At 48.8% G+C, this 21,056-nt stretch overlaps 1 protein-coding gene across 1 annotated transcript in view; it reads right to left on the bottom strand.

Moving 5' to 3' along the window:
- Positions 1-9,532: 9,532 nt before the first annotated feature.
- The window catches only part of LOC104470796 (GRB2-associated-binding protein 2-like), a 37,545-nt gene continuing 26,021 nt past the window's right edge, over positions 9,533-21,056 (bottom strand). The window contains 9 exon segments of the mRNA XM_010085845.1: positions 9,533-10,164; positions 12,079-12,204; positions 13,086-13,188; positions 15,172-15,262; positions 16,266-16,548; positions 17,289-17,383; positions 18,436-18,466; positions 18,468-18,591; positions 18,593-19,027. Of these exon segments, the coding sequence (XP_010084147.1) occupies positions 10,021-10,164; positions 12,079-12,204; positions 13,086-13,188; positions 15,172-15,262; positions 16,266-16,548; positions 17,289-17,383; positions 18,436-18,466; positions 18,468-18,591; positions 18,593-19,027 (1,432 nt within the window). The 3' untranslated portion in view covers positions 9,533-10,020.

Raw genomic sequence — 21,056 nt, 5'->3', positions numbered from 1 at the left:
GTTCCATGCTCATCCCATCTGCAGCCCTTCCTGCGACTGAATCAGTTTTTAGGGGGACCTCTGCTTGGTTGTTGTTTTTATTTAATGTGGTTTTGAGAATCCACCTTGACACATCTCTAGAGGTGGAAAAGGACTGAAAAAAAGCCAAGCAGCCAATGTGGCAACAATGATCTGCTGGAGTGGTGAGCCTGTAAGTCTGCTTGGTTGCAGCAAGTGGTAGCAGGTCTACCAGAGGGGTTTTGTGCAACATTACAAAGGACCCAGAAGAGGCTGAGGGCCACAAACCCCTCCAGTCAAGAGGGACTGACCTGGTCCAGTTGGGGTTTTTTGGGCTTCAGTGAAGCCCCACTGTGTTACTGGTGACCTCAGGATGCTGCTAGTGTACACAGCAGGCCCAGACACACAGCTGTTTTCCCAGATGTGTCTTTAGGATGTGGTTAGTCTCTTTCTGGTGTTGTCATCTCATAGCTTTCTGGATGGATCTGTCCTTTAGAACTTGGGCTTTCTTTTGGGATTCCTTGAGCTGAGCAGCAAATGACAGAGCCCTCCCTAAACTCACTAGCTATTTTTTTTTTAAATGCTGATTTGCAAGGAGAGTAACCCAAACAGATACATCATATATGTAAATACCTACTATATAAACCAATGTATTATATAAATCAGTAATAGGACAGGGGCTGATTTTGGTGGCAGGAGACCATCTCAAGCCCTGGACAGTGTGTCTAGAGGACCACATCTCCTTCCCACATCCCTCCCCAGCCGTTGTCCCTGTCTGCTCCTCCCTTGTGCCTGTAGTAGAGATTTCTCTAGCTCAAGTGGCAGAGACTTGTGCCTTAGGTCCAGGGTGCAGGGCCTAATCCTGACCATGGGGTATTGGGGTGGGAAAATGGTGTTGCTGTGGAGGAAAAAGCAAAGAATAGACATTGCTACGAATAATGCAAGCAGAAAGTCTGCTAGAGAGAGGACACTTGGGATCAAATCTCTGGTGTATACTATCATATTCTTTTATTGCCTTTCCTATATCTAAATAAAGGAAATTAATTAATTCAACGTAGAGGCTTAATGTCTTAATGCAATACTCACAGCTATTGGGCTGATGGGTCAAATAAGAGACAGAGAAGCTGATGGGAGATGAGCATCCAGCCTCATGGACGTGGGACAACCTCGCAGAGTGGTGGCTTGGGAGATGCGAGCAGAGGTGGGATGGGGACCCCAGCCTGGAGCTGGGTGGCCTCTGAATAGCGATCACAATCCTATTAGTGGGGTTTTGTAGACGAGCAGTGGAGTGTGTTTGTTGTATTTAAATCCCCTAGACTGAAAGCAGTGCCAAGAGGAAATTAATCTGGACCCAAAGCTGAAGTTATACAAAGAGTACAGTATTTCCTGGTATTATTAATAGATTTTTATGAACCTTCTGTCCAAAGAGGTTGCCGAAAGCATTCGTGTTGCTGTCATGCCAGCTCCTTGCTTCGTGCTGGAATGTCACCTGGAGGCATTTTCTGGGCCGTGTGCTGGAAGGTGCTTTTGCAGGAGACGTTTCTCTGCCTTGATGAGATCCTAATCTAAATAATCAAGGCAGATAATCAGCCCAATGTGAAAACGGAGCAGCTGTATCATAGCTATGCTCTTCCCTGAATATGTCTTTTTTTTTTCCCCCAAGATTTTCCGAGATGAGCAGAGACAAACTGCACGCAGTGCTCAGCACAGATGGCAGCCTGGATAGTTTCAATGGTATAAGGAGGTGATCTGCTTCAGTGTCTGTTCATTTCTTATAATTCTTAGCATTGGGCTTCCCTTTTGGATTCAGCCCTGAACCTCTGTTTTCACAGCATTACCTACAGATGCTCCACCGCACTGCTCTCAATCCATTCATCCCCCAGTCTGTATTGATACTGGGGATTGCCCGGACCGGTGTGCAGGACCTTGCACTTGGCCTTGTTGAACTTCATGAGATTCACACGGACCCACTCCCCAAGTCTCTCAAGGTCCCTCTGCATGGCATCCCTTCTCTCTGGAATATCAACCACACCACTCAGCTTTGTGTCATCTGCAAACTTGCTGATGGTGCACTCAGTCCTACTGTTTGTGTCATTGATGAAGATATTAAATAGTACTGGTGCCAGTACAGACCCTTGAGGGACACCGCTCATTGCTGATTTCCACTTGGACCCTGAGCCGTTGACTGTAACTCATTCAATGTGGCCATCCAGCCAATTCCTTATCCATCTAAAGGTCCATCCATCAAACCCATATCTCTACAGTCTAGAGGTAAGAATGTTTTGGGGTACTGTGCCAATGGCCTTACAGAAGTCTAGTATAGCATTAGTATAGTACAGTACTATCTATGCTATACCAATTATAGTATATACTATATTTATATTAGTGTTTGCAATAACAGTAATATTTGTATATGGTATATTGGTAAAGTATATACTATAGTATATACCGTAGTATGGTCCATAGTGTCACACATGCCTCTGGCCAAGTAGAGCCTGTAGGGGAGTCCTAAGCTCCAGGTTTGGGATCCCAGATGTGCTGCAGATGTGAGGCGATGTTGCTCTTGCCTAAAAAAGGAGGTTACAGGGTACAGGGGCCATGCTGTAGGGAGATGTCTTTCCCCAGGTGTCTTTTTTTTTTTTTTTTTTTTTTTTTTTTTTGAAGGAGGGAGGTTTGAACTTTTAACTCTGGGGAAAAAGATTTGGTTTTGTGCTTAGGTTTTATGGGTGATTTGGTGTCCTGAGCTGAGGCTTACCAGGTGTTGAGCTGCTAGTGGGCGAGGAAGGCAACATTTGTCCTCACCCTGTAGACATTAAAGTGTATCCCTGGAGCAGATACATAGCATGAAATTCACTTTAGTGGCTGAAAAACACATGATTTGGGTTCTGGCACGAGGAAAAACACTAGCTGCATCCTAAAGGCCCTTATTGCACAGACAGGACACTTGAAGCTGTAGGAGATACTTGGCTACATGCTGGAAAGATGCTCTGAAAGCTTTAAAGGTGCTGCATCATTCAACTTGATGCAGTCATTCATTCCCCTGTTCGCTCCCCACTCCAAATCCATGCTGGGAGTCACCAGTGAGAGATGTCTTTTTATTATCATTCTTTTATTTTCCCGTTGCTTTCCTGCTGCACATACAGTACTTAAAAAATGAGATCACCTTCACGTCAGCCATGTACCATGTTTATTAACAGCAAAAAAAAGTATTATCTAGGCTTCATTCAAGACCAATTTACAGGATAAATAATTGTTTCAAATTACTTAAAAAAAACCAAACAACAAAACCCCAAAGAATAAATTAATAACTTAAGTGATTAGCTGTCCACAGTGATTTGAAAACTTAATAACCATTTAAACAGTGACACCACAAGAAGACACGTACTGTACAGTTTGCCACAGAGTACTCTTGTCCTTCCTTCTACAAATGGAAAAAAAAATTAAAAATACTCCTCTTTAAGAACAGTCATAGGCTTTGAAACACACAAAACATCCCTGCGAATTGGGATGGCTTCAAAGCCGGGGCTCTGCCCCTCCCTCGCAGCAAGCTAAGAAACAAATGGAGAAAACTACCCTAATTTACCTGGGTCCGTTCCTACGCAACAACGCCCAAAGTCAACGGGGACCCATTGACTTTGCTAAGGGCTGGGTTGAGTGGGACATAACTACTTTAAAGGTTTGGTCCTAACCCTATAGGATTCATCAGTGGGCTCCCCACAGAGCCCAGGGTCCTGCTCCCTTCCCCTCTCCATGATGTGCTTCAGCCACCACGTCCATAGGGCTCTCCAACAAAACGTGGTATTTTCAGGGTCAATGTGGCAGCAGAATTCTGAAACTGTGCAAATGGCTTTTCCCCTATCCCCTCACTCAGGAGTAAATCCCGACAAGATTTTTCCACCTTGTTAATTAAGGACAAGGGGTTTTTAATGAGTTTTGCAGAGCAGGATGTGCAATGTTGTGTGTGATGCTGGGCATGACAACGGGGTAGCACCACATGCCGCCCAGCCGTTGCATGCAGACTCAAAGCAGCTCTTTGCATTATTGTCAATTCATTACACCTCACGACACATCTGTGAAGCGGGGAAATAAGTAATAAAAGTCTTCATTTCACAAGCCGGAAAGAAAGTGAGATACAGAGAGTGCAAATGAACTCCCTCGTCCCACCTGAAGATAACGTGTGTCACCCGAAGCACGACAATAAAAGTGATGGCTTCTTCTGGGCTTGGGACAAACCTCTCCCGTACAGTCAACCCACTGGCCTACAAATGCACCCCTTGTATGTTAGCAATGGGCTGCATCAAAAATCAAGAACCCGCTGATTGAAAGCAAGTCCATTGAGAAGCTCTTTGAGCTCAAGAGATGGAGCAATGTGGCCCAGCTCCTGCTCCAGATGTTGCTGGCTGGTGTTGAAATTTGGACACCATGTGCCAGGACTGTCTGGCCATGGGTTGGTGGCAGGAGAGCTGTTTGGTGACACCTTGCTACTTATCAACTTTTCTCAAGAGCAGCCACTGAAGTAGCAACCTGATTAACAGTGCAACTCTAGGAGTTGCGAAAAAGGAGATAAAATTGCGACTACAAGGATGAGGCATCAAGGACAACCTGATGGAGGGATGAACTACTCCAGGCCAAGGAGAAATCATGACCAAAAGGTGCACATCTCTACCTGCAATGTCTCATTAACAGTCGCAAGAACATTGCGTACACATGGGCAGGTTGGTGCTTTCTGGGCAGAGAGGCATGGAGAGTCAGCAGAGGACCTAAATTGGTTTATTGGCCCTTGTGATTTGATGCTGGACTGGTCCCTCTGATTCTCTTGATGGCTTTTTGATGGCCACACATGTCCTCTGGCTCAGTCCCTGGCTGGGGTTGGGGTTAGGCTCTGCTCTTTGCCCTTCCTTTTACAAGTGGGGCTTCTCCACAGGCACAGCCCAACTGTACCCATCTCATCCAGACAACATCCCTCCAACAAGACATGGTTCTACCCCTCCCAAGGAGCCATGCTCAGGAGTCAACTCTTCCTGGTATGCTCAAGGGACTGGGACCCTGGTGTGCGAGGGCTTGTGAGGGGCTCCAGAGAGCCCTGGGTCAATGTCTATCCTAACAAATTTAGAGGTTCAAGCTGTCCCCCAGTTGCTTGGACTGTGTGTCTGTGTCCTGGATGACTTGGCCTGGGCCAGCCAGCCCTCTCCCAGGTGCAAGGGATGGCCTCAGTGTGGGTTAGGACACCTTGCTGGGCAGTATGGCCTTAGGGGTTGAGCTGTGCCTTGCCACTTGGCTTCATGGCTGGAGAAAACGTCCTGGCCCTATTTAGGATTCTGTAGGACTCCAGTTACTGCCTTTGGTCCTTCCTTCAAATGGAGGAGCCCCTGCTCAGCCCTGGCAGCACAGAGTGTCAGGGTAAATTGGGGGGAAGAAACGTCTCTAGTTCCACCTCCTGCTCCAAGCAGGGTCAGCTGTGGGGTGTGACCCTCTTGCTCAGGGCTTGATCTAATCCGGTGTTGAAAAGCTCCAAGTATGGAAATGGCACAACCTCTTGCGACATGCTGTGAAGCCGTGGTAGTATTGCCCCACAATCAGCCCAAGGGAGCTGCAGAGCAAGGTGTCCTCCAGCATGGCCAGATCCCTGCCACCTTCTGGTAGACCTTCTCCTGCCCAACTCAATACCAGACACATGGCCTGGGGCTCCCTGAAAGCCAGAGTGCTTAGGCATCATGTGGTTGGGCAGGTTGACCCCCCTGAGGGGCAAGCATCCTGGGTTAAGTCCCAAGAGTGGTGGTAGCTCCCCTCCCATAAGTACATGGTCTTTACCACGCAAAACCCCTCTCCGCAACCCAAAACCTTCTCTGTAGATCTGACTTGAGGACATAGTGAGGATCAAGACTCCAGTCTTGCTGGCAAACACTCCTGCCTTCACTCCTCTCAACCACATGTTCCCCCATATATAACCCTTGTCAGGTGGCCCTGGGTCCAAATCCAGCCCACATAGCCCCCAGTCAACCCAAGCCTTAGCTACCTTTTTGTTCCAGCTCTGAATTTGTCCCTAACTGCCATACACTCAGCTTTGCCATGGCACAACCTGCACTCACACGTATTTTCTTTCTCTGACTTGAGACTAAGCCTAATCCTGGCATCCATTTAGAGCTGGAAATGTATTTCCCACCTAACACTAAAATGTCAGTTTGGAGCAAATCAGCTTCAAGGCATCTCACCAGGCAGAGGAACCATGAACAGCAGTTGCACACTCACAGCAAGAGATACTTTTGGAGACTTCTGCCTTTAAAACCACCAGCTTAGTCATTTTAAAGCTCAGGGAGAGCTTTGAGCCATGGCCTTGGCACTTCATTAAACTAAATATCAAGCTCATGATGCTTGTCCCTCAGACGACCCTTCTGCGTGAGCACACATGCACGTGCGAGCACATCCCTTTTCTTAAACGGGACCGTAGTGCTGAAGGGCAGGCTCTGACGTGAAGACTCACGCCATGTTAATTGCAATTAAAATGAATCATTTGTAATGTTCTTGGCTTCCTAAAATACCTATTTCTAACAAAAGAGTCAGTCATACTTGAGCATCCAAGTATAGAGTGGATGTGATAAGCTCAATGCCTTCAGGACAAAGTTCTTGGCAGTCTGTGTAATTAAACCAGCTGCTTTTCAATATGGTTTAAGACTAAATACTGCACAAACATTAATCATCAGGGACTGCTGTAATCAGCTCGGCAACCGTCAGGAATGACTATTTCCACTGCAGCCATTAATTACTTAACGGCTTTCAGGAGAGAGCGTTGTAGTCACATCTATAGGGCAATGAATGGAGTCTACGGGCTGCTACGTGGTTTGGAAGGGTCATTTGCTTGGTGCTCAGCAGCAGAAAAATATGGAGGAATATATCTGTTTCTGGGAAAACATAGATCTCACTGCAAAGCAGGGAGGGACCGGCAACCAGCAGTTGCAAAATAGCTACTTTTGGTCTGTCTTCATCCTTGGTCTGCCAACTGCAACAGGCCAGTTACTGGGGATGTTCATGAAAGCAAATCATCAAAACAGGAGGGCTGAGCCTGGGAAAACAGATATTCCATGCCAGTGCCTGCCCCATGAACAAATAGAGATATTTGTGGGACGTGGAGAAAAAGGACTAGTTTCTCCACTACCACAAAGGTCTTTTCCAGTCTTAAATAATGCTTTGGACTAAATGTGGGAATGGGCACTGGATGCACCTAGTCCTAGCACAAAAGCACAGGGCACCAACTCAGCAAAATGCATCCTAACCCACTGCGTTGTCTCTCAAGCCACTGCATCACCAGAAACTACTACTGCCGCTGCCTTCCCCTTGCCTGCCTGCTTTCAGGGAATTTTTGGGGTTTGTTGAGCTCCCCATCTTCCAGGTAGAGAAAAAGACAATCCCAGCATGGTTAATCACTTGATTTCTCCAGGGTTTTGGTCTGGTTCAAGATTCTTTTGGCCTGAAGTTGGGCTCAGTTTCATCTCGAGAACAGTCGTGCTGTTTTACTGCGAGAGACCCAAAGCAACATAAAGGACTCTTCCCAAAATTGCTGCTGCAATCCACCCCCGGGGGTGGCTGCATTTTAATGTGAGAGAAGGCAAACAGCACAATCTTGGCAGGGAAATACATCCCGTGTGCACCATAACCCTTCTCCCCCAACCTCACCTTCCTTTGTATCCACCTAGAAGTTTAGAGGATGAAATAGGAAAAATCAGCTTCCCACTTGAATCACATGTGGTTTTCGGTGGGGATGGGGAGCTCACTCCCAGCTGAGTGAATGCACGCGTCAGTGGGCTCTGGATCAGGCCCAACGTTTATTCTCCCCTGAGATGTGGTGGTGAAAGGGGCTATAGAAATACGAAGCACTGTACTCTGGTCTTCATTTCATTATCTCACCATGCAAGCGTCCAAGCCCCCAAGGAGAGGCAAAGGCCCTTGCAGGCTGTAGCACACTCTCCAACCTTCAGAAAGCATCTGTCTGTGCTAAATGTTCCCCTTTGGGTCTTTTTTTTTTTTTCCTTCCTAGATGATTGTTATTTTTTATCACAAGCATTAGGATATTTGCTTCATTATTCCTGTAAAAGGCCAACACTTCAACTTCTTAAAAGGGTTGTCAGAGCTTTTCCATTAATATCCTCCCCTTTCATGGCACGCAAGAAGAAAATATAAACTAGTGTTGGAAGTTCAAGATTTATTTTACCAGCATCCAGCCCTTAAGGGACTGGTATCCTATCCCCGTTTGGGTCATGTCTGGCCCTTTCCAAACCCAGACCAAGATTAAACCAATGCATTAATGCTTACGCATCAATAATCAATACAACTTAGTGGTGTCAGTGGAATGTAGAGCCCGTGGCACTGGGAGGGGTTCAGCTTGCAGAAAGAATAGCTCCAGCTATTTAATAAATATTATTACCTAATCTTTCTAATGTCTCCCTCATTTGCCTCTCGCTTTGTGGTCAGCCTGTTTATCCACTTCAGTGCTCGCTGTCTGGCAATCAGGCTGCTCCATGGCAATCGTTAGTCTTTCCTGTTTTCATGAGATCATGAATTATTATCTCTGCACCTAGCAGCTGCCCGGGGAGCGATCCCAAAGCCTGGATGTGTCAAGGATGCTGGCAAGGGGCAACAGCAGATTCCCATCCATAATTAGAGCTCAGGGTTGTTAATGTCAACAAGCTCAATTTCTGTGTTGAGGAAACATTGCTGAAGATGGAGAGAAAATATCTAGTCCAGCCCTTTGCACCCACCACAAGCCAACCATAATGCTACATTAAAGCTAATATTGAAACACCTTCCTCTGACTCTCCTGACCAGCCTCTTCCCAAGCCTCAGGCCCCACCATCAACCAACATTTCAATTACTCCTTTCCTCTAAGATACACCCCACCGGACCTCCTCACCCAAGACCAACCTCTGCAGCACAGCATCTGCCTTCTCCCGGTCCTCACAACCGCCTCTTGCTCCCTCCTTGTCACTCATCCTCACGCCAGTCCAGATATACAGCGTCTCCAGAGCCTCCCTGAACTCCTCATACTCAACCACAAAGCTTCTCATGATGGCCATGCATGTAGGACTCTCACTCTATGGGCTTCTTTTGGTGCCGCCAAGGGCAGATTTTGGTTGTTAGGGCCAGATTCACAGGCAAGTGGTTTCAGATAGGCAGTGGGTCAGGGCTTAAATTCCACCATCCAAAGCCAATCTCTCCAGCCCATTGACTTTGAGAGGTGCTGGAGAGCATCATCAGCAGAAGACACCCCAACAAGCTTGGCTGTTTCACACATGTATGTGTGTGCTGGCATATATGTATCGTATGTACATACATATCATATGTATGATGGGGCAAGTCCTGGGCTTCAGAGTCAGCTCAGTGGGACAGTCTTGATGCTCTTCAGCCTCCTGAAGGTTAACAACCCCAACCAAAACCATGGGGGCTGTCTGCCCAGGAAGAGAATAGCCCCCAGAGGTTTTGAACATATTATTTACAAGAGATGGGACAATGAAAGTGATTTCAAAAGGAATGGTCCTTGCTCAGTTTTGGGACTGGGAGGAAGCAGAGAAGAGGGCAACAATAAGGAGTGGGGAATCAGAGCTGGGGAATGATGTCCTATGAGAGATGCTGCAGACCTGCATGTCACAGTTTGGGGGTACAGTATGGAAGAAGACGGGGAGAAATGAGGCAGTGTTAGCACATACAGGGTGGCTTTAATAGCTGTGAGCAAAAGATGTGTTGGGTGAAACCTGGTATTGCTAAGTTGAAGTTCCTGGATAGTGTATCCAGCACCTAAAGCTCAAACCTAGCCACTGAACATAGTTGGTCTTTATCACTGGCAAACGGTATCCACCAAGTCTTCCCCTGAAATTAAATTTCTTTTCGTTTTAAAACAAAAAATAATGAAGACCCCCTCCCCTCCGCAGACAAGTCTTAGAAATCCAGCCCAGGTGGATCTGCCAGCCCAGCAGGACCCCAGCTGAGGAAAACTGCCAGGACCTGTGCCTGTTTCGCTGCCCACCCCAGGTGCTACTGCTTCGTGCTCTTGGCGGGCTCCGAGGACTGCCGTACATCAGTCCACTCCTGCATGGTGCTCTGCAGCGCCTGTGTCTTCTCCTTGTCCACTTGCACATAATCAACCTTCTCGTCTGAGGCGACTGATGAGGTGGAGGGCTGCGGGGAGGAGAAACACAACCATTGCCTGGTCACTCATCAGCTCCCTGCTCTTCCCTCTTGCTCCTTCCTGCAGCAGCACCACGGCTGCTGTAAGTCCCCCAGCACCTCCCCTGCTTTCTTGGAGACTCCATAGCTCATCATCCTCCCTCTAATCTCCCAAAAGGTCTTGGATGAAAGATTTCAGTCTGCTCTGCATCTTGCTTGTATGAGACTGCGGTGCAATGGGAGAGCAGATACAGCACCTGGGTCTCTACTTTCACGTCAAATCCGGGACATGAATGTTTTGTTGCAAATCATTGAGTCATAGAATGGTTTGTGTTGGAAGGGACCTTACAGATCATCTCATTCCAACCCCCCTGCCATGGGCAGGGACACCTCCCACCAGCCCAGGTAGCTCAAAACCTCGCCTGGCCTTGAACCCCTCCAGGTGTTATCTAACTGCTCATATTGCAAATTCAGCATTGCATCTGGCTCATTTTCTGGTAAAGAACTCAAGAACTCTTATAGTTACATATAAAAATCCCACCTCCATCCCTCTTAGCTGTGCTGACTCTACACACCTATGGCACTAGATTATTTTCATTCCCAAAACAACAGATATGTTTGCAGGTTCACTTAGGACACCTGTTGAGGAAGAAGGAGATACTTTTTTCTGTAGTTTCTTGAGTTCTGGAACTTTTTCTGCCTCTACAAGCATTTTAGAGGACCTCCAGATGATGTTTTTTAATCGTCTAAAATCACCTTTCCACTCCAGGATATAATTTACATTGGCCATATCTGAAGAAATATTGCTGAGCAGAAAGAAGCAATCAGGGGACAACTGTCAAAAAGACGTAACCAGTGGGATGCTTTGCTTGGGAAATAAGGCGGTGTTTGAGAAACTCGAGGCTAACTCATAGGTGGTCCCCACAAAGGTTTATACAACGCCTTATCCTTCACCATCCCCTCGCTCAGGTCCTGCTTTGCTTGAGCCAGTCTCTCTTTCCCCCTCCCAGTTTGCTCAGTGTGGCACCCAGCAGAACCTGCCTTTGGTCCCACCCCAGCCTGCTCTGTCACCCCTGGGTGTCCTCTTCACCTTGGTAGGTGATCTTGCTGGGGAGGTTGTGAAATCTCCATCACAAGAGACTTTTAAGCCTCTTCTGTCACTTTAGGAGAGATGGTTTCCTTTGGATGTGGGGATGCCCTGAGGTCCTCCCTTGCCCTATTTTCCTACGATTCACTTTAAGATGGTGGGTTTTTTTTCCCCATTGTATGAACCTGGAGAAAAGCCACCAACATTCAGATCTTCAGGAGCTTCCCCTTCCACGTGACACTTGGCAGAGGCATCCCATTCCCTACTCATGTTCTGCCCACAGCTCCTTCTCACCGGGCAATGGCAGCTCAACGTAATCTAGCTTTTTAAATCAGCTTCACTTTTTGAAAGCAATGCTCAAATGGCACTCTTTAAAAGCACCTGCCTGGCAGGAGACAGGCACCCAGCGTTTTCTCAATGAGCTCCTGAAAGTATCTCAGGTGGAAAAACCCAAGTCTGGTTTTGGAGGACCTGTTGTCCTGAAGGAGGAAAAAAAATCTTCTGATAATTCTTGGGATACCTCCTGACAGCTTTTGAATATACAGTCTCCAGTTGAATTTCTGGTCCAGCACAAAATTGGCAATCTCCAGCTAAATTTCTGGTCTCATCAGCATCCCTGAACCCCTGCACATCCACGCTTCTGGTGACACTTCCAGCAAGGCTGCAGATGTGCAACTGAGACTAAATTTGACCTAGAATAAATATAGTAGTGGATCTGCAGGAAAAATCACACCTCTGAGGTTACTGTGCTGCTCACCAACCCTTCCCAGGGCTTTGGACCATGCAATATGCATAAAAACCATTAAAAAAATTTAAAAAGTTTATAAAATCCCCCATACCTTTCTGTGTGGCCCTGGCGAGCTTGGCTGGAAGTCCAGGGCCAGATAATCCACACTCCCCGAACTCTTTTTAGGAGCTGGGCTGTTGGTGCCACTAGGAACAGGAGAAGCAGAAATGGGGTTTTGCTAATGCAAGGGAAGAGACAGGAGAGATAACAAGGATTAAAATGGGAAGAAGGCAAAAAAAAAAAAAAAAAGGAATTAACACAAATCTGGCAACAAAATGTCTCAGTGGCACTTTTACAAGAGATCCCAGCCTGGATACGTGCTCACCTGCCTCTCTGGGACCAGGGTGTGCAGAACTGCTCGGGGACTATATATCTTGTATATTGTGCTAACAAATATTTCAAGCTCATGCTCTTGATTTTATGTCTCGGAGCAGTTCTGCTGCCTTTGTGCTGATTTTATTCCCATGCCTGACATCAGACATGGGCTTTAGCACTTCCCAGGAACCACACCTCAGTGAGGCCAGACCAGCTCTGGGATCTTCACAAATCACAACCACACTACACAGAGCACAGATTTCCTCTACCCCCCTGCTTAGTTACACAGCCTGAAAAATATGCTTCAAGTCAGCAGCTTTGCAAAGACAGACAAAATCCCCTCCCTGTAAGCTGTGCCACTCCCTGCTGCTGCTCCGATAGCCCCTGCCCTGCACACAAACATGATGTCAGCAGCTGTTAGGGGAAATAAAAACCAAACCCTGAAAAAAATCTACTTACATGAGGAAAAATAGACTGCGACAGACCATAGGTGTTTTTATCCCCTCTTAATTTCTGGCAAAGTAGGTGCTATTTTTCATATACAGTTAAAAACCCAATGGGACATTTGGGATTTAGGAACAAAAGCCACTGTGTTGTGTGTGTAGGGATGTACATAAGGATGTACACCACATCCATCATGGTGCTATCTGAGCAATTCCATGTCACGAGCTAGGAATGTGTTTGCAGAGCTGGGGAACGTGTGCGTCCTGCCAGGACCGTATATCTTAGCTGTGGGGCCCTTACCATCGCCACGTAGTTCTCCTCGCTGTCTCCTGAGTCAGTGCTGGTGATGCTCTGGGAGGAGACAGGGCGACAGTACTGCAAGGAGCCGGCGTTGAAGCTCTGGCTGTAAGGACAAGGGTCAATGTGTTAATGATGGTTGCAGGCGCTGCTTGGCCATTGCCAAGGAGGGATGGGAGAGGGCAGCATCTAATGCCTCTCAACATCACCATGCTCAGATCAGGGGAATGGGCATGAATGGATGCCAGTGGCATCAAGGTTCTCCCAACCTGACCTTCCCATGGTTCAGAAATCACTGGGTTTGGTCTTGTTTTGTGGGTTGTTTTTTTTTTTCCCTAGGAGTTTTTAATAACATCTTGCTATCTACCCCTAACTCTCTTGCTATCAGCTACACAAATCAGGGTCCATGAACCCTTTTATCTCACAGGAAGCATTTAATTGTAGAGGATGCCGGGCCAGCCTTGGTGGAGCTTCTCACCTCCAGCCTCACCGGCAGCTCCAGGATTTGTTTACCATGCAGGGCCCTATCTGAATTTTTTTTTGCTGGAAAACAAAACCTCTGAGACCTTGTCTTGTTTTCAATTGGCCAAATCTAATTATACAAAAAAACCATAATGAAATCAGTGTCTGGCATTAAAGCTTGTGTCTTAAAAAGCTGTTTGTTGCCTTGCAGTAAAGGCAGGGTCATAATGATGAGCTGATAAGGGGAAAAATCCATTAGCTTCTCCGGGGTCGGATGTCTTGTCAATCAAAGGCTGGTTGCCTTTTCCCAGCGCAGTGATTTCAGCACGCAGCGCTCATGCCCTGCAGTCAGTCTCCACACAATCCAATTTATTAGAGGAGTCATAGCAGCCAAGCTTCGCTTCTGCCTTTCGTTGGGCAACATCAGACCGCGAATTAGCAGCAGAACTGGAACGGTGCGGAATCCTGTTATTTTTGGCCGGCAGACTTTGCTCTGAAGTGCTTTGGTTTCGTTTCGCAGACTTCCTTCAGGCTAGGCTTTGCTTTCAAGGCAATCAAAACACAGCTCGGTCAGACGCTGCGAGTGTCGCCCTGTGTTTTGAGATGACAACGGGGGTTTTTTTGGGGGAAGAGCTGGATGTGAAATGATGCCAGGGTGGCTCAGATGGGTCATGAGTGGTGGTGGAGCACAGGTCCTGTGTCAGAGCTAATGGCCCTCTGGGTGGTGTCAGAGCCCAGAAATAGGAAATGTCTTCAAGGGATCTTAATTAGCTGCTTGGCCACATGCTGGGCTTTCATGTGAAATCCTGACCTAAACAAATTTATCATCCTGCCACCAGCTGTGAGGTGGGGAGTACAAATCTGGCTCTTAAAATACTTGACTAAGGTCACGAGGGGTCCAAGAGAGGACCCTATTTGCTTCAACAACATCCAACCCAGGTCCTAAGTCTGGCTATGGTATGACCATGGAGACCCCTGAACCCTTAAATTGCCATGGTTTGGCAGGATATTTTAGAAAAGAATTACTCTTCCCAGATAGCTCCTGCTGGTCCCTGATGGGGGGAGGGTGTTGTGTGAGGTGGACTTTCATCCCAGTGCAGATGCTTGCATGGCATGACCCAGCTCTGCAACTCCTGTTTCTAAAATTGGCGAAAAACACAACGGGGGCTGAAGAGATCGTCCAGCTTTTGGGGAAATTTGGCTTTGCATCCAAAGTCTGGCCTCACTTCTAGCTTGGTTCAAGATGGCCCATGAGAAACATCCCTCTTCAACAAAAAGAGATGATGGGCCAGAAGAAACCTCTGCAGCAAGCAGAGGCAGAAGGGCAGACCTCTCCCCTTTAGCCAGAGACCATGGAATCATAGAATCACAGAATGGTTTGGGTTGGAAGGGACCTTAAAGATCATCGAGTTCCACCCCCCTGCCATGGGCAGGGACACCTCCCACTAGCCCAGGTTGCTCAAAGCCTCATCCAGCCTGGCCTTGAACCCCTCCAGGGATGGGGCATCCACAGATGCTTAATTCATGTCAAGGGTGATAGCGTGGCTACACGTAGATACCAGTGAGAGGGAGACCAGAGATCTGCTGTCAGAGCAAAGCAAGAATTCATACCCCAACCATTACTTACCTTGGCCTGGACCAGGATTTCGTGACCGGTGATTTGAAGGGAAGCTCATCAATGACAGTGTTGTTCCTCAGGTCCAGTGGTGATGGCTTTGCTGGGGAGAGGGAAAGCCTTTATTCAGAGGCAACACGTTCCAGCAATTAATCATCCACGACTGGCACGAGAGAGGATGGTCCCCAGCAACTTGCTGTTTGCTTCCCATTCTGCTAATCAGCCCCCCAGCCCTCCTTGCTGATGACAAATACCCCCAATCAAAATCCTTGCACTCATTTATGCCAGGACTGGGGGAAAAGAGTGAATTTCTCCCTCTGACCCACAACCCCAAAATGAATGGGTAGCCCAAAAAGGGCAATGTGCCTCCCAGGGAACAGAGATCTGCTAAAAATGCCCAAACCCAGAGTATAATAAACCTACTAATTAGGGAGCTGCAATAACCCATTAGATGGGGACAAGACCAGGCTCTGCCAGCACCGAGCTGCCTCCGGCCAGAGCGTTTCCCCATAGGGAATGGGAAAGAACATCCGCAGGGTAACATGAAAGCTCTTCTCAGTGTGAACGGTTCGTTAGGTGGAAGAGAAGACCACAGCACTCCATCCCCAGCCCTTGCCTAGCACGTTGAGGGGATCAGGTGCTGACACCCCCATGATGGGAGCCCTCCTCCTTGGCATCTCCTTGGTGACCTGTTGGGCAATGATTTGGGGAGGAATTTGGAGGATGTAGGCAAAGCCCCGAGGGAAGAACTTCCCAGAGCCAGCCAGTAGGAAACAGTAGAAGAAATCTGGGTCATCTGAATACAACACAGAGATTTTGGAGTGGAGCAAAGGAAGGGGTGCAGGCAAAGGGGGTGAGATCCTGCCTCCTGTAAAGGCCAGGAAGGGTTTGAGAGAGGCTGTACAAGTACCATGGAAGCTGCATTTGCACCATAGTCCTCCTGAAAGAGGAAGAGGAAGATCTGAAGGTCTGACTGTGCTGGTGGTAGCAAATCACAACCCACGTAGGACTCTACTGAATGTGCACAAGATGACAGATGTGCTCCAAAGTATTACAAGAATAGAAAGGTTCCTGGAAAGATTTGCCCACAAAAAAAATGTTCTTACCTTTCCGGTCGGGTTTGAGGTTGCGGTTGACTGGTGGGGGCTGGATTTCACTCAACCGTCTGTGGCACTGTGCCATGGCTCCTCCTTTATGCACGGGGAGGGTGGCTGAGGACAACCCCACTAGGTCAAAGCGATGCGGCCCAGGGCTCATGGGGATGTAGAGATTTTGGGCGTTGTCATTGGCTTTCTCAGCGTGGATCAGGGGTGAGGAACCGGGGTTCATGGGGACATAGTTGTCCTCAGAGTCGGTGCTGTGGGAGCGGGCCACCGCTGCCTTGGCTTGCTGGGGGACAAGTGGGAGGATGTGCTGTGAGCTTCAGACACTGCTCAACCCCATCCCACTATTAACCCCTTCATCTCATCGTCACTGAACACGCACCTGAGGTGGGACCAGCTCTAAAATCTCAGCCCAGAGGGAATGGACAGTCTGTCCCCTCCTTGGCCATCAGTTGGCACTGAGAAGGCCTGCCTTCACTGTTTCCAAGACACTGCAACATCCTGAGTTCAGGGAAAGGTTTTAATCGCCCGGACCTGAGCCTCTTCTCATGATCAGAGTGAGCTGCAGAAGCACGCTTAACCTGGAAAGTCATTTTTCTCTGGGCCCTTGCCATGACTAAAATGCAATATGAAAGGCTTCTTTCATGTCATTTCCAACTCAGGAAGTCTTAGAAAGCGCACAAAAGAGGCTGTTCTGGCAACATGTCAAAATTCAGCTCAGCAGCATCCCAGGCTTTCAGGAAGAAGCCAAACTCCTGGGTGCTTTTTTTGGGTCAAAGCTCAAGGCAGATACACTCTGTGGAAGCACCCAAAGCAAAGCTCTGCACACAGTGCTGGGTTAGGTGGTTGTCCGTCTGCCTCTACCCTGCAAGCCACCATGGTTTTAACTGAAATCAGTAATAAAAGCCTTTTAGACTTAGCTCTGCAGGACTGGGCTGTAAGGTCCAACCTGGAACTGCCTTGTGTCCGAATCTATAGGTGCAAACGATGCCTATAGTGTGGTGGCCAACACCAAGTCCAACTCACCAGGTAGGAGTTGTACCCATCGTTCATCGACTCGACTGACTGCATGGCGCTGCCGCCCCCGTGCTGGGGGTATTCGTACGTCTCACAAGAAGAAGCTGCAAAACAACCACAAATGCACAACCTGTCCCAGCACAACTGCTAAGAAAAGGGGCCCCAGAAAACAAAATGCAGGTACTGGGAGGACAGTATCTATTCTTGATGATTGAGATGTTGGTGGGAAGATGTGGTTTGTAGCCTGTCACAGACTCCCTGCTGTGTTTCCTCCCAATTAGCATCTCTCTGATGCGTCAACACAACTGCACGTGCCACGCGGATCTAACCTGGTTCTGTCAAAGTGCTGCAAAATCCCAGGGGTAAAGACGTCAGATAAGGTAGATCACAGTGACAAAACTGGGTTAAGGGAGAGCTCCGTTACAGCTCGCTTGGCAGATGTAAGGCCTGGCAGCCTCTGGTAAGGGGAGGATGGGGTGAGGATGGGGTGCTAAGCTCCTAGACTGCTCTATCTACTTCTGAACATGGATCTGAACTCAGCCTAAATGTTGGTATTTAGGTAGGAGGAGATGGAAGAGGCATTTCAGGGAGCTGTGTGTATAATTTACAGTACACTTTCTCTCCAACTGTTCCTTCTAAGTTACTTTGCAACTTTGGAAAGGGCACACTCACCCATGGCCCATCCATGGGCAATAGGAAGGGTGGCTTTGCTGCACTGGGGATGTTGGGTCTTGGAGATGTGCAAAATTATGTTCCTGCCTGAGCTCCTGGTGAGCAAAACCAAGGCAGCTCCAGACTGAAGTACATTCTGATAAACCTGGTTGCGAATTAAAGTAAAAGCAAGCTAAAAATGGACAAAATCACCAAAACCTGGTGAAAGTCTGCAAGGGCAAGCAGGTTTGGGGGTTTGGTTCAAGGCACAACACAGCCAAGAGCCAGATGAGCAGCTTTGGTGGGCACAGCCCTGGGGATGCCTCTCCCTACCCATTGCATGCAAAAACCAGGGACAGATCCTGACGGGGGAGAGCTTCTTTGTGTGCAACCCTTTACTCGATGCCAACAGCCAGCCCAGCCCTACCACGACCCAATGGAACAACCCCATCCAAGGCTACTAGATAGGACCAAGTCACCCCCTGCTACCCACTCCCCCATTCACCTCGGTGCAGCCTGCTGTTTGCTGTCCCCCCCCGCCGGCAGCGTGTTTCTCCGGGGAATGGTGGCTGCCATGGGGGCCAGCCCTAAGCTTTCGCCAGGCTGGGGCCGCTGAGGTGGGCTGCCCCACCGCGGCTCCGCCTGCCCGGGTTTTGGGGGCCGGGGGTGGTGTGGCGGGTGCGTCGCTGGCAGCCACAGCCAAAGCATTGTGGTTCTTGTCCAGTGTAAATGTCCTGGGGATCTGGTAGATGGAGAGGGGGGTGGCAGGGATGTCATAGGAGTCTGTGGAGAGCTCCCCAAACTCCTTGCATAGGGTGTTGTTGGGGGTCTTGTAGGTGTAGACCTCCTCATTATCCGTTTCGGAGCTGGTGAGGCTCAGCTTGGGGTGGGTGTAGGAACCAAAGGCGCGTGGGAGGTCGTATGCACTGTCCCTGAACTCCGAGTTGTGCCGGCTGGGTTTCGGCAGGCTGTAAAAGCCGTGGAGCTGCCCGCTAACCCCATTCATGCAGTGCCCGTTGCCCTGTGAGAGCTTCTGGACCGCGGTGTCGCTCCGCATGAAGAAGGCGGACCTTGTGGCTTGGGAGAAGCTGGCACTCCTGCGGAGGAAGAGGAGAAGGGGGCTGAGATGGGGGGATAGCTTGTCCTGGGGTGCACCGAGCTCTGCTCACCCCGTTTGTCACCTTCCTGACCCACATTAACCAACCCCAGGGCAATGGGAACATCTCAAACCCTTCCAAATGTGCCCACAACACATTTTTTTTCCCAAAGACACCTTCAAAATTATCCCATCACAGGTGGAAGCACTGAGCTCCATGGTGGGGCTATGAGCAGGAATATGCCTTTTATTCAGACATAAATTGGTGCAGAACAGCAATTTTCGCATCAGCTGACAGTGACCCAAGACACGGCTGCAAAGCAGTACCCCATCAGCATCTCCATCACACATCAGCTACCCATCCACAGCACCAGGAGGGAGGCTTATTGTCAGCTCTGCCTTGCAAACATGCTTGAGAGGGACTGGAAAAATTCCTGACGGGGATTATTTCAATGCCTCCAGCCATGCTGCCACCCTTCCCTCTTGCAGAGCAAACCCTGGGGATGTGAGGATGCTCCCCAGCTGGGTTTCCAGGTTTGCAGCCCTGCTCCACAGGGGAGGAGGAATGAACCTCAGGGTTGAATTCAGATTTATTGAAGCCCTCGAATGCCCTGGGTTGAGTGGGACAGCATGGTCGTTAGGTCCATGCTTTGCTAATGACTCCTTGATTTGTGTTGTGGTTGTGCCTGGGAACACCAGCCAGGATAGAGGGCAAGCACTGGGGAGACTTCTCTCCTCTAAAGACCGCTCATTAGCTACTGCTCCTCTGCCAATTCTCTCCAAAGTGTTCCATCTCCTGTTTAATCCTTCTTGCTGCTTCTTCTTTCAATGCTCCAATGTTGCAGAAGATGATGAGCCCCATGGGCCTGGCTTTCCACACCCCTAACCTCTGCCGAAGACCCAGGTTGCCCAGAGAAGCTGTGGTTGCCCCATCCCTGGAGGGGTTCAAGGCCAGGCTGGATGAGGCTTTGGGCAACCTGGGCTAGTGGGAGGTGTCCCTGCCCATGGCAGGGGGGTTGGAATTCAATGATCTTTAAGGTCCCTTCCAACCCAAATCATTCTGTGATTCTAGGATTGTATGACATTTTCTTGAGTCAGGGAATGCTTGAATTATCCACTTGGACTTTTCTCTCCCCTGGCTTCCCTGCCATGAAGAGCTAATGCATACACAGCAGGAGAAGGTGGCAGGTAGCCTTGGGCTGCTGCTTTTTGCTTGCACGGGTATAACCATGCATGAGTCAGGCTTCTGGGGACCATGTGCTCACAGCCAGAAAGGACTCAGCCAGCCCCACTGAAACATCTCCCCGTGGAGAAGAGTCTTGCCCTGTATCAACCACCACACAGGGAAAAAGTGAAATGGTTACAGGGAGGGGGGTTCCAGTTGTGGCAAGTCACTGGGGAAGTGCCAGCCCTATGGGAAAAGCTGGGAGATGCTGGTTCACACCGCTCTGGTGGGGTTGATGCTCTGCAGGGACAACAGGGACTCTGTTTCATGGAGCCAGCATGAGATGGCACTCAGAACTAGGGCTTATCTGTGGAAAAAAAAAAGTGATGCTGCCTTATGAGAAATGAATCCCTGCCACCTTTGGAGCCCAATCCACCCAGAAGTCATTTGGACTCCGACAGGGTCCCTTTAACCGAGGACTTGAAGCATCTCATGGGTTATTTATTCAGCATCGCCTGCCAATTAGCTACAATTACCCTCATTTTATGGATGAGTAAAGTAAGAGCTCCAGAGTTGAAAAGGGAGGGATTCCCAGCAGTCCTGCAGCCTGGCCCCGTGCACTGGGCATTGACCGGGGTGATTATTTCTGGCCCAGTTGCAGAAGCTGCCGCTGGCCAGTTTGTCTCTGCCCACCAAAGAGTTGGTGCTTGCTCCCTCCTCCTCCGGGTCCCAGGCGCGCTCAGAGGGTGGCTTTTAGGTATCTTCACAGCTGGAGCATCAGAGGGTCTTTTTTAAAACACTGTTCCATTAACTCCATCTGAAGTTAATTTTTTCTGAGCCTTTTTCTGTTGTTTTTTCGGGTAGG

This window comes from Pterocles gutturalis, unplaced genomic scaffold (assembly GCF_000699245.1).
Source record: "Pterocles gutturalis isolate BGI_N339 unplaced genomic scaffold, ASM69924v1 scaffold25790, whole genome shotgun sequence".
Taxonomy (NCBI): domain Eukaryota; kingdom Metazoa; phylum Chordata; class Aves; order Pterocliformes; family Pteroclidae; genus Pterocles; species Pterocles gutturalis.
The sequence above is the reverse complement of the archived record's forward strand: the minus strand, read 5'-3'. Positions and strand labels throughout refer to the sequence as shown.